The 13,487-nt window shown below is 41.1% G+C and overlaps 1 protein-coding gene across 2 annotated transcripts; it reads left to right on the top strand.

Moving 5' to 3' along the window:
• The first annotated feature begins 271 nt into the window (after positions 1-271).
• On the top strand, positions 272-9,581 carry ccne2 (cyclin E2). 2 transcript variants are annotated; one of them, XM_038710376.1, is made up of 12 exons: positions 272-484; positions 2,113-2,151; positions 2,631-2,712; positions 3,012-3,065; positions 3,791-3,930; positions 4,384-4,519; positions 4,649-4,795; positions 5,095-5,190; positions 6,184-6,318; positions 6,426-6,537; positions 6,748-6,905; positions 8,200-8,328. In XM_038710376.1, the coding sequence occupies exons 1-12, from the start codon at positions 396-398 to the stop codon at positions 8,308-8,310; spliced, it is 1,299 nt and encodes a 432-aa protein (XP_038566304.1). In that variant the 5' UTR covers positions 272-395; the 3' UTR covers positions 8,311-8,328. The 2 variants fall into 2 exon arrangements, with proteins under 2 accessions (XP_038566304.1, XP_038566303.1); XM_038710375.1 differs by having other exon boundaries at positions 280-484; positions 3,788-3,930; positions 8,200-9,581.
• The last annotated feature ends 3,906 nt before the right edge of the window (positions 9,582-13,487 follow it).

Raw genomic sequence — 13,487 nt, 5'->3', positions numbered from 1 at the left:
GAGGCCCCTCCCAGAGGCGGGACTTAAACGCGGAAGCTGTTTCGGTGCCGCGAAAAAAAACGGTGAAATAACGTTTATATTATAATGTAAGAATAAATAACCGACGTGAAACGATTAAAGGGCGACTAACGGATCGTTAAAGTTCAACCGGAACTTACGGAAAGCGGTGTTTACTTTAAAAAACCTTCCTACGTTCCGGTGTGCGTTGGAATGAATGCAGGCTCCGGTTAAACACGGTAAATAACCCATTTAATCGCGTCACAGCGCTTCTGATAACCCGTGATATCCCTGAGTGGATTAAATCAGTCCCTTTTAAACCGTTTTGTGTTGTTTGTTTGTAAAAATCTCAGTTGAGATTTGAACATTTAGCGCGTTTATGTTAACCGGGAACGCGCATGCGCAGTAGGCAGCGGCAGGCTTATGCGGATATAAGGATTGGCGCCGGCGCCACAGCTGATGCATTCATTCATTCAGCACCGAGGAGGTAAGATCACCGAGCCGCAGGGAACCTTTATACTGCTTTATGTAGTTTTATAACATATTAATACTGTCAGTAACTTACTGGCGTTAGAATCGTGCATTTTGGGCTTAAATCTCACGTTTTCCCGGCGCAGTTTCGTGTTGATTGGATTTAAATCAGGACAAGTCAGGCGCCGCAGCCATAACGTTATCTTACTTTAAAACCTATATTTTACCTTTATTTAAAAGGGTTTCCATTACCCGTGTAATCTACATTACCTCTCTTGAATCTTGCATTGATCCTGGACGTGTGTTTTAGTGAGAATCTGGTTTGTTTTTTTTAGTGTAGATTGTCTGTTAAGTTCATACACCGAGTCTGCTTCAAAACTCTCAGAGAAAGTTTTTGCAGTTTCTCTTGCTCTGTTGGCTGTTTATTCAACTCAAGCAAGTGTTCAGGTGTTTATATGCATCAATTATTGATCACCAGTTTATCGTCATGTCAGGGTTTAGCTGGTTATTGTTGACCTAGTTAGCAGTTACCCGGCTAAGTTTGCTAATTACTGTAGCTCTCCTCCACAACTTAGCCTCGCGGTGGTCTCGGTTTTTCCGACTTTTAATGGACTTTGAAGAGGTTTGCTTTTAGGTATGTGATTCCCAGTAGTTTATCCAACCTGTTGAGATTCGTTTAAAGTCTATATAGTTTATCTTTAACGGTCATTTCTATCGGTTTCCCCCGCAGACCTGGAGGAGGTTTCGGGGAGGCAGGGCTCAAATCCTCCCGCTTTTGAGCTGCGGAAATTGGCGCGTCTTTGAGTTTCAATCCTCAAATAAAGTTAATAGTCTTGCGGTTTCGTACATTTAAACTACACGAGTGTTGCCCTAAGAAGTTCGCCTTATCGCTGAAGTCACGAAATTTGTGTTTAAAGCCCGTATTTTCGAGCTTTTTTTGTTTGAAATCGAGGGAACAATCAGCCCCCCTCCTTTTTCTTTAGGCTGGAGTCGCCACACTAGCTAGAGAGGGAGAGCTTTGCTGGCTAATTTTGGATCTTTATAACGCATTTAAACCAGTTTTACTATAAAAGGTGGTTATCGTGGTCTTCACGTGTGGTGCTTTAGCTTATGCTAGTCTAACACTTATTCTTTTGTCGAGCTACTTTTGGCTCTCTTTGGTCGGTGGTCTCAAGCTAACCTGTGTCTCCTGGTATCACAAGCTAACCGCATCTTAACTTTAGGTCCAAAGTGAGCCTTATAAAATGTGATGTCCTGTTTATATATTGGGGCTTTATGAATCCCAGGACCTTCTTTGACTCCTCCAGGACTTCCCAGGAGCCAGTTGGGCTATTTTTACATAGTATTATAGTTATTTTACTTGGTTGTGGCCTATTACAGGCTTATACAACCTCACCAGGGCAGCACACACAGTCACCTCTTAACTTGCGTCTTGTAATTATTGGGGGCCCAGTGGCTCCACAACATGGCCCCAGCACGGCCCCAGAGATCATGATAGGAGAATTTGATCAAATATATTGATATAAGTCCTCATTATAATGGCAGTCTTTGTTTCAGAGTGTCTGCACATGTGAACTTTTGACAGTAATGGTTTTTAAAGTTGCATCTGCATCTCACCTGTTCTCTTTTTGGTTTTCCTTGCAGAAGAGCCATAAATACATTCGACACAATGTCCAGACGCAGGTAAGCAACTGGTGGTAGTTTCTTAAACTGTGCTATGGGGGGGCTAAAGGGGGTCTCACTGGAAAGAGGAATAGTTCTCTGTACTGGTGATGGGACTGAAACTGCTGTAATGATATTCTTAAGGATATTTTCTTGTTCTGATCCACTATTTCAAGAAACATAAGATATTTAACTACATGCAATGAATTATCCCCCAGCCCTTATCCAGCTCAAGTGTTTAATTTAATTTCAGTCACTTAAAAACATCTCACTCAGGGATCTTAATACTTGTAGGATCACAGGACCTTTTAATCGAGTTGAGAAAATAAACTGATGCAACTGTTCGAGTAATTGAAATCCACTAAACATATTTAATAGAACCGACATAGTGGTCAAGCTAAAAATCAAACCATAGTCTTCTGATCTCCTATGTAAACCTAAAGCTGTGATGCTGATGTACCTTTTGTTTTTTTTTCATATAAAAATATTTTTCATTTCAGCGGTCGCACCACTTTGCAAACCAGAGACTCAAACGCACCTGAACCGACTGTCCGAGCCCCACTGAAGAAGAGAAAGTCAGAGGTTTGTATTTAATACTGGTGCCTGAGTGTGGGTGTAGTGTGTTTTTTATTTTTTTAATTTCAGTGTTGGTATTAGTTTTAAGACTGTCCTTAATGCCCGTTTTACAGTGTTGTGGGGTGTGTGTGTTTGGTTTTTTTGGGGGGGGGGGGGGGTAAGAGTTTAATCTAACGTAGAGCTTTTTATAGACTATCAATTGTGAAAATAATGGTCAGGTTGAACAATAGTGAATCGTTTAGGTTTATGATCCTGCTGTAGATGTCGGAAATGATATCAACTCACCAGTTTAATTTCTTTTCCAGCCATCCAAGAAGAAACTACAACCTGCCGCCAAGAAACAAAGCTATGAAATACAGGTCAGTGGATCTACATGACACGAACTCTAGATAAGTGTGTGTGGTTATAACTGATAAGCGTTGGAGACTGGCATGTGTGTGTTACTAGTTCATTATCTGTGTTTTTGTCCCCTCCCTTCCAGCACGTCCTGCCTAATTTTAAAACTCTGTAGTTTTATTGGCGTTACCAATATTGAGCATCCATTTTGTTGAACCCTGGTTCAATATGCCCACTATCTTCAGATTTGGTTTTATCCCTGTTTAGTCTGACCGCTACTTATTTATTTTCCCAAGCACTTAACACAGCTCCCTTATGTTACTGTTAGCTTTATCTAGGTGTCAGGTTAGTGAAGGAACAACTAAAAGTGACTCAGGAGTTTCTGCAGTTACCATGCAGTACCTTCTATTCACCACTAGGTGCTCCCTGTTAGCTTGATTGGAACACTTTGTTCACAGAAACTTATTTATAGCACATTTATTTACATGTAAACTTGATGTGCTTTATATTACAACACTGCAACAGATGGCTGTAAAAAAAGGAATAAGAACCACCCAAATGCGATGAGGCATGTAGAGTAACAAATCATAAGCCTAGAAAAATAGGACTTGAATGTGTGTATTGTTGAACGGCATCTCAATGTGCAAAGAAATCTTCAAATGCATTCAATATTAAGCCCATGGAGATGTGAGTGTAAGTTAAGGTCTAAACCACTTTATTTTTATTTATCTTGTTCTCTCCCCAGAAGTGTTGGTCGGAGGATGGCGCGAGTCCATGTGTCCTCATCGAAACTCCCCACAAAGAGCTGGAGCCTGCAGATCCATCCAGCTTCAAGCAGTACACATTTAAGAACCTCTTCATCAAGGCCTCCCCCATTCCCCGCCTCAGGTAACTGACTTAAGCCTCACAATGAGGCTGCTGTTTCTCCCCACTTCATGTTGAGATGTTACAAATTAATCCAGTTTCAGGGTTATGCTGCTTCTCAATGTGAGTTACCAGCTGATTAAAGTTGCACAAACTCGGGAGGAATTAAACCTTTAATGATTGAACTTGAATACTTCACATCCAGATCTTTCTCTCGACATGAAATAGTTTTTTGTTCCCTTTACAGCACATTTACACAGCTTACCCTGGTGCTATACAACTAAAGTTGCTGTAAAGACATGGAACTTTTTGAAAAGATGTATTCAGATGTGAAGTTGGCCTCAACTCTTTATCGTTGGACATATAGAACATTAAATAGAGATGTTGGATTTGCACACAGTTGAGAGCGAGGAAAAACCAATATGGCTCTTCTTAATGAACAACAAACATGATTAAAACCTGGTGTTTCTCTTCCAGCTGGGCCAGTTCGGACGACGTGTGGATCAAAATGCTCAACAAAGAGCTGAAGTACGTTCATGACAAGAGCTACCTGCAGCGGCATCCCAAACTGCAGCCCAAGATGAGAGCGATCCTGCTGGACTGGCTGCTCGAGGTGAGGGAGTAGTGGACATGTGTTCTGTGACACTTCAGATGTGTTTAAGCTGCAGAAGCTCATGATTAGTGCCATTTTAAACAGTCGGTTAAAACAGGGGTGTGTGTGTGTGTGTGTGTGTGTGTGAAGGTAAGTGAGGTGTACAGCCTCCACCGGCAGACAACCTACCTCGCCCAGGACTACTTCGACCGCTTCATGCTGACTCAGGAAAATGTCAACAAAGACTACCTGCAGCTCATCGGAATCACGGCGCTCTTCATCGCCTCCAAGATAGAGGTGAGTCCGTCCTCAACATCTAACCATAAGTACACTCCCACATACTGAGCATAAGGAAGTGATTCAAAATGAAATTTATATATTTTAATTTCTCATGCACGTTGATGTTCGCGAGCTGCACAAACAAATGTATAAACCAGAACTCGAATGCTGCACATTTCAAATTAAACATTAAGTGTACAATAAAATTACAAATTTATACTTAAGTGTTGTAGAAATCAAAGTTGGGACTAATTTAAATTTCCATCATCTAGATGTCTTACGTTCAAAAAGTTTTAACTTTGTTCTCATCTGTTTAGGAAATCTATCCTCCCAAAATCTACGAGTTTGCCTACGTCACAGATGGCGCCTGCGACATGTGGGACATCCAGCGCACAGAGCTGCACGTCCTGAAGGTACGATAAAATGTGTATATATGGTGAACTACATCAGATCCATTCAGACTTCTCACCATTAGTTTTAGATTTAGAATCCACTGTATGTACTGAGAAGTTGGGTTTACTACACCACAGATTTTACTGAAATGCATACTACTACTGAATAACATTTTACAGTAAGATCTATGATCCCAAATCTATCTTTACTCAGAACATTAAAGGCTCACTTCTGTAAACCCCAGCCCTATTTTGATAGATGCTTCCACCGGCTGCAACGTATTCCTTTGTCAAAATATCATCCCCAAAGTGCTTCTTGTTGCCACTGACAGGCTCAGACTGTTACACCAGGTGTCTGAGAGCATCACAGGAAACTGAAGTCTTGCTCAAGGATAGTTCTCTCTAAAATTTTATGAGAAGACTTGTTGCAGGAAGACGCTGGTGGAAACGAGGGAGAGGAGTTTGTGTATGTAGAGAGCTTCTAGCAAGACTTTACTTCCTAACATTACTCCAACAAAACCAACTCCTCAAACTCTGTTGTCTTCCTGCAATAACCCGCCTCTCACGAGATTTCAGAGCGGGAACTGTCCTTGAACGAGACTTCAGTTTTTTTGTTAAACAAAGGGTGTCACGAGGGGTCCATCCATAGGATCCTTTCCATGGCATCAGGCACCTGGTATAACAACCTGAGCCTGTCGCTGGCAAAAAGAAGCACTTTCTGTGGACACCATTTGATGAAGGAATATGTTGCAGCCAGTTTGCATGTTGCTGCTGAAACCATCTACTGTACGGATTCCAAAACGTTTGGTACCTACTGGTTATTTTGACAAGAGAATGTGAAAATGAAGGATGATTTCATGTTTGTAAACTACTGAAACTTAATTCTAACTCATTTCTTCAACTGTGTATTGAAGAAGCCCTAAAACTTGTATGTTAATAGTTAAAGTATTAAGCATGGATGTAAACTTCATCTGTCCCGTTCTATGTTGAAATTCATGTGTTGTCGTCCTGCAGGCGTTGGACTGGAATCTGTGTCCGGAGACGCCCATCTCCTGGCTGAAGCTGTACTCTCAGGTCGAAGCCCAGACGGACGGAGAGAACTTCCTGGTGCCACAGTTCTCACAAGAAACGTACATCCAGATCACACAGGTATGTTCACACTGCATCACTAACACGGTGAAAACAAACGTAACGTTACGATCCAGGCTGCTTCTAAAGAACTCATCGTTCTGACCTTTGACCCGTGTGTGTTTCAGCTGTTGGATCTGTGTATGATGGACATCAACTCGTTGGACTACAGCTACAGTGTTCTTGCTGCAGCTGCCTTCTGCCACTTCTCCACGTTTGACGTTGTTCATAAAGTCTCGGGTAAATTTTGGTTTTTTCAATCACCTGAACAAATTTAGGTTTCAGCTGCCTGTCAATGGAAATTAGTTTTATTTGCTTGAGTTTTGAGTCTGTACCAGCATTCCTCTCTTCATAAATTAGAAAGAGATTAATCATTAAGCATCAAAATTCAGTGAAGCCATTTTCATGGGCTTTAACTCCTAATCCGTCCATCTGCGTGTCTTCTGTCAGGCCTGACGTGGGAGAGCGTGGCTCCTTGCGTCCGGTGGATGAGTCCCTTCATGGACACACTGAGAACAGAAGCCACACCTCAACTCAAGAGCTTCGCCAAAGTCAAAGCTGACGACAGACACAACATCCAGACACACGTGGCTTACCTGGACCTGCTGGTGAGCAACACACACCTTCCTCTACCTACCTGTTACGACAAAGTCTCAATGTCTGGGCTCGGTACGAGTACTAAGGATCTTTATAGGAACTAAATAAAATGCAGGCTAAACTAATTTATAATTCAGTGCCAACTTTCTACTCATCTGTCTGTTACTCCAAAGGTTTAACACCCAGCCCCTGTACACAACTACACACACTTCTTAGGTGTTTCTAAGAAGAGGAAGTGACTAGCTGGCCTAGGGCTGCAACTAACTCAGCGTTGATGTTGTAGTGGGTCGCCTCAAATAAATCAATGTAGCTGATAGGAAATGCTGCAGCTCTGTTGTTGCTGCAGTGGTCTGAGTAACTGGGACCAGGACACTGTGGGCGTGACTGGCCAGCTGTCAACAATGAAATTTCATGTTGTCGATTTACGCAGACTAAATCGTTGCAGCCCTACGTACGCCCTGATAATCAACCAGACCGCTGTGACGAGTGGTAACGTAGCTGCTTTTGTAACAAACATGTAAAAACTGAAGTGCAGCCTGCTCTGTTTGGGATTGTGAGCTGCACTCTGAGCTGTTAAAGTAACATGTGGATCACAAGTGTATGAAGGGGATAACGTTACTACCAGCAGATCAAAAACATAATGCACCGCAGAGTAGAGGGCAGGTAGACTTCTCATTAAATGATGACGTTAGTCTGGGAATATTCTGCCTCTTCTCTGGGCCTGTCAGATCACAGATCTGTGGGAGAGCTTCTGAATAAGCAGAGAATCTGATGAAACAAGGAGCTATTAAAGTCCAGGAGTTTCTAACTGAATTAAAATTAAATAGCCATTGATGTGAAAAGGTGCCACAGACTCATTTAAAGAGGTTACTCCAAACAAAGACACAGGAGGGAAGACTGAATCATGACTCAGCAAGGCTGATATTAAATAAGTTGATCTAGAGGAGAAACGGATCTGAGAGCAGCACTGACTTAGATTCTGTTACAGTTAGACTGTCACCTGCCGCCTGAATTGTTTCTGTTCACATAAATAGAAACACTTTCACTATAAACTGGTGCAGGGGAAAAAATCATCAGAATGCAAAAAAGTGTTAATGTTTAATGCTCCAATTTTTATATTCAACATTAAAGTGTTAAAATCTTGGCTCGATCTCGTGAACCCAATCTTGATTCGAGTCTTGTCGTCACACCCCTAATAATGAGGAATGATTAGTTGTTTTGAGACACTGGAGGTCTCTACAAAACAATTTTAAAATGCAATCTTTTTTGGCTTTATGTTAATTTTTTTTCCCTTCTGTCCTGCAGAGAAAATCTCAGGAGCGTCGGATTGACAACCCCAACTGCCAGCTGTCGCCTGTGGCCCCGGGAACAATGCTGACTCCGCCCAGCAGCACAGAGAAACCAACCAATCCTTGAGCAGGACTCGACCAAGAGATACACGCTACCTCCCTCTCTCTCCACAGTGACTCAGACCACATCAGCTCGTCACCAAACAGGATGCGATTTTAGGAAAAGGCAAAATACATGTAGCAGGAGTTTTTTATTTTTGTTTTAACACTAAGTCAGGATTCCTGTCGGTCTTTGTATTTGGTTTTATTAGAACTGCAACTATGGAGGCTGGCAGGGTTTTTATTTACAAGTTAACTGGTTTGAGTTGAGCCAGCAGCAGCTACCTTGTAGACAAAACTGTCTTGTCTGCAACAGCGACTGAAGGATGCTGGCAGGGAAGCAAACAGTCCGCTGGTGGCTGTGGTGGGTTGTGGTGTGTTTGGTTTTTTATAAACCATCTTGGTTTGGAAAAAACATTTTGGTACCTGTGACGTATTATTTGGGAGTTTTACTGGTGCTACTCTTGAAACTGAGGCTTAAAAGCTCAGACGGTGCTTCAGTCAGATTTTCAGGAAAATGGAAATCATTTTCTACAACGAACATTTCATTCCACTCCTGAACTGGAGAAATTAAACGTGTTTAATTACTATCCTCTCCTATATTACGTTAAGTGTGTAAACTTAATCGCCGCTGCAGAGGAACAAGCGACGTCATTTTGTGATTGCTGTGTAACGTCCTGAAACCTGCAGGTGTCTTGAATGCACCTGACCTGTTATGGCTCAGTAATTCCCCCCCCCCCCCCCCCCCCCTTCTAATTTTAATTATAGTTGCAACCTGGTTGCACAATCTTGTTACATTCCTGGAAGACTTGACTTGACTTGCATAGGAAACTTCTTACAATTGTGCAAAGGTGTTTGCTTTTCTTTTTTTCAGTGCTGGTATTTATTAAGCCTTTTTGTGTAAAAACAATGTCTGTATATGAAAAACAAATCTTTCAGCAATGAATGAGCTCCGTTTGATCACTGCAAAAACTATTTATGATTTTGCTTTGACACCTGTTGTTGAATTACAGTTCCTCGTTAAATGTTGTACACTAGCCTGTCCTGTCTTAGTGCCTTTTAATAAATATGAACTGTATGGCTACTTCGTTGAAGCTAGAGCGAGCCAAAAGGCTGTGAGACAAACGAACAATCCTGTGACTGTAAACCTGAAACCCTCCAAAGCTTGGAGACTGCAGTGAACAAACCATGTAAACTGTATGTAGGTGTTAAAAGAATGTATGTTTATGTAAATAGCACAATTCAGAAATGTGTAACTTTCTTTTATATTATGTTTTAAATAAAGTGAAATGAATTTGGTCTGACGTTTAGGTGGGTGACGGGGTGAAAACTTTCATGGAAAAGCAGTGGCTTCCATCCAGCTGTTTGGTGTCAAAGTGAATCTGCGGGGCAACAAGATGAATTAAGGATCAGGAAAACTTTTTTTAAACTGCTTTGTTTCTTATGCTGCGTTAAATAAGTAAAAGTCAGCGTTTCTGCTTATAAAATCTACCCTAACTATAATGGCTGGAATTTAAGATAACAGACGCATACTAAAACCTGTTCTGCATATAAATGTCAACATATGGTTCAGGTAGCTGGTTATGGTAAACAATCTGAAAGTAATCTTCTCTGCACAAACATTCAAGAAAATGTTAAAGCCAAACAATGTGAAAACAGTAGGAAATATACAGCACTTACACACAGTTAATGAGTAGTGTATATTTGTCATTTGTTTCCATTAAAACAGCTCTGTAACACAGAGGGCAGAGTTTCAGTTTTGTCAGAAAATTCAACTGTGTAATTTCTGAGTTGTCTTAAACGCAGCATTAGGACTTGAAATGAAAATCACTGGTTAAACATATTCAGGCCCTAATATGTTATCTCTCAGCGCAGATTTCTGCCTCCATCCAAATACAGTGGAGGTGATCATATAAAAAGTGGCACCTCCAACAAGAGATGCCCCAGTTACAGATACCAGCAAAAGGATAAACGCAAAGCCTGACGGCTTATTTCCACTATGGTCCTGTTTTTGGAAGGCAAATGGGTAGGAGCAACCAGTTAGTTACTAGCAGCTGCCAAGTATACATCGTTAATATTTACAGGTGAATGGAATTCAGTTTGTGGTGCTCACAAAATTAACTGAAATATAATAATTAACTGAACTGCACAAGAAATAGTTCCCTCAAACTGTTTCTGGAAAGATTCTTTTGGATCTTTAAGTTTAAAAGTAAATTAAACATTTTTCGATACTGTGATGTTGAAAACCACAAACAAAATTCCACTTAAGCTACATTGTATTTGAGTCTAGCAAGAAATATAAAAACGTGGACAAATGCGGTAAAACCATCAGCACGACTAGATGCCACTAAATATACTGTACGTTTGTAATAACTAAGTTGTTAACTCATTACTTGATCCCTTAAAGTTGAACATCTTTGAAATTTACATTATTTTATCAGCTTTGCTGACCTAAACTTTGTCCCTATGTTCTTTGGTATTCTGCAGTAATGGAAGAAAATAATAATAATCTTTATTTGTAGAGCACTTTTCCAAAACCAAGTTACAAAGTGCTTCAACAAGTGCAAAGACAACAATACAATACCTAAAAGACAACAATATGCGCAAGAAAACATTGAAAAGACTAAAATACACATTTAAGATAAATATAAAATAAGTAAAATAGAATAAAAGGGATAAAATAAAGTCAAATAAGGTCGGGAAAGTCTCTCCTATAAAAGTATGTTTTAAGAAGGGACTCAGCTGACCTGATTTCCAGCAGGCTGTTCCAGAGACTCGGGGCCCTGACAGCAAACACTCTGTCCCCTTTAGTTTTCAGTCGAGACTCTGGAACAGACAACAGACCTCTGCCCAAGGATCTCAAGGTACGTGCTGGTGTGTATGGGACTAAGGTCAGAAATATAACAAGGCGAGAGGCCATGAAGAGCTTTAAAAGTGATAAATAGAATTTTCTATACAATTCTAAAACATACTGGGAGCCAGTGTAATGAAGCTAAAATAGGGGTGATGTGGTCATATTTCTTTGTTCTGGTTAAAAGCCTGGCAGCTGAGTTCTGGACAGTCTGGAGTTGATCAATAGATTTTTGGGTTAAACAGGTGAAAAGGCTGTTGCATTAATCCAGGCGTGATGAGATGAAGGCGTGTAAAATGGTCTTGGTGTCCTTAAAAGTTAACATTGATTAGATTTTTTACTATATTTCTAAGGTGATAAAAACATTATTGAACAAGCTTTGTGGTGTGCTGCTTGAAATTTAAATTACTATCAAACCAAACACCAAGGTTCTTTGCCACAGGCTTAATGTGATTTACTAGGGAACCAGCAGATGGCAGTATTTGTTTTGTCATCTGCTGGGACCCGATGACCAGGATTTCTGTTTTGTCTGAGTTCAGCTGGAGGAAATTATTTGACATCCAACTTCACAAAGGCAGTTGTTAAGTGAACTCAGCATTCCAGGGTCTGTGGATCTGATGGGCAAGTATATTTGTGTGTCATCAGCATAAATATGAAAAGAAATGCCATGTTTATGGATAATATGTCCAAGGGGAAGCAGATACAAGGAAAACAAAATGGGTCCTAAGACCGACCCCAGAGGCACACCATATTTAACTGAACAGAACGAAGAGACATACAGTGGGTACGGAAAGTATTCAGACCCCTTTAAATTTTTCACTCTTTGTTTCATTGCAGCCATTTTCCAAAAATCAAAAAAGTTCATCTTATTTCTCAGTAATGTACACTCAGCACCCCATCTTGACAGAAAAAAACAGAAATGTAGAAATTTTGCAAATTTATTAAAAAAGAAAAACTGAAATATCACATGGTCATAAGTATTCAGACCCTTTGCCGTGACACTCATATTTAACTCAGGTGCTGTCTATTTCTTCTGATCATCCTTGAGATGGTTCTACACCTTCATTTGAGTCCAGCTGTGTTTGATTATACTGATTGGACTTGATTAGGAAAGCCACACACCTGTCTATATAAGACCTTACAGCTCACAGTGCATGTCAGAGCAAATGAGAATCATGAGGTCAAAGGAACTGCCTGAAGAGCTCAGAGACAGAATTGTGGCAAGGCACAGATCTGGCCAAGGTTACAAAAAAATTTCTGCTGCACTTAAAGGTTCCTAAGAGCACAGTGGCCTCCATAATGCTCAAATGGAAGACGTTTGGGACGACCAGAACCCTTCCTAGAGCTGGCCGTCCGGCCAAACTGAGCTATCGGGAGAGAAGAGCCTTGGTGAGAGAGGTAAAGAAGAACCCAAAGGTCACTGTGGCTGAGCTCCAGAGATGCAGTCGGGAGATGGGAGAAAGTTGTAGTAAGTCAACCATCACTGCAGCAATCCACCAGTCGGGGCTTTATGGCAGAGTGGCCCGACGGAAGCTTCTCCTCAGTGCAAGACACATGAAAGCCCGCATGGAGTTTGCTAAAAAACACCTGAAGGACTCCAAGATGGTGATAAATAAGATCCTCTGGTCTGATGAGACCAAGATAGAACTTTTTGGCCTTAATTCTAAGCGGTATGTGTGGAGAAAACCAGGCACTGCTCATCACCTGTCCAATACAGTCTCAACAGTGAAGCATGGTGGTGGCAGCATCATGCTGTGGGGGTGTTTTTCAGATGCAGGGACAGGACGACTGGTTGCAATCGAGGGAAAGATGAATGCGGCCAAGTACAGGGATATCCTGGACGAAAACCTTTTCCAGAGTGCTCTGGACCTCAGACTGGGCCGAAGGTTTACCTTCCAACAAGACAATGACCCTAAGCACACCGCTAAAATAACGAAGGAGTGGCTTCACAACAACTCTGTGGCTGTTCTTGAATGGCCCAGCCAGAGCCCTGACTTAAACCCAATTGAGCATCTCTGGAGAGACCTGAAAATGGCTTTCCACCAACGTTTACCATCCAACCTGACAGAACTGGAGAGGATCTGCAAGGAGGAATGGCAGAGGATACCCAAATCCAGATGTGAAAAACTTGTTGCATCTTTCCCAAAACGACTCATGGCTGTATTAGATCAAAAGGGTGCTTCTACTAAATACTGAGCAAAGGGTCTGAATACTTATGACCATGTGATATTTCAGTTTTTCTTTTTTAATAAATTTGCAAAAATTTCTACATTTCTGTTTCTTTCTGTCAAGATGGGGTGCTGAGTGTACATTACTGAGAAATAAAATGAACTTTTTTGATTTTTGGAAAATGG

Source organism: Micropterus salmoides, unplaced genomic scaffold (genome assembly GCF_014851395.1).
Source record: "Micropterus salmoides isolate LMB-PRFRI ecotype aquatic unplaced genomic scaffold, ASM1485139v1 Ms_hic_scaffold_11, whole genome shotgun sequence".
Lineage (NCBI taxonomy): Eukaryota > Metazoa > Chordata > Actinopteri > Centrarchiformes > Centrarchidae > Micropterus > Micropterus salmoides.
This window is presented reverse-complemented; position numbering and strand designations above follow the sequence as displayed.

What these genes read in the sequence shown, in the direction of transcription:
- ccne2 (XM_038710375.1), top strand. Translation starts at nt 396, where the DNA reads ATGCGCAGTAGGCAGCGGCAGGCTTATGCGGATATAAGGATTGGCGCC. An exon ending in TCCCCCATTCCCCGCCTCAG is followed by an intron (nt 3,931 to 4,383) that starts GTAACTGACTTA and finishes TTTCTCTTCCAG; the next exon opens with CTGGGCCAGTTCGGACGACG. An exon ending in CGTTGTTCATAAAGTCTCGG is followed by an intron (nt 6,538 to 6,747) that starts GTAAATTTTGGT and finishes GTCTTCTGTCAG; the next exon opens with GCCTGACGTGGGAGAGCGTG.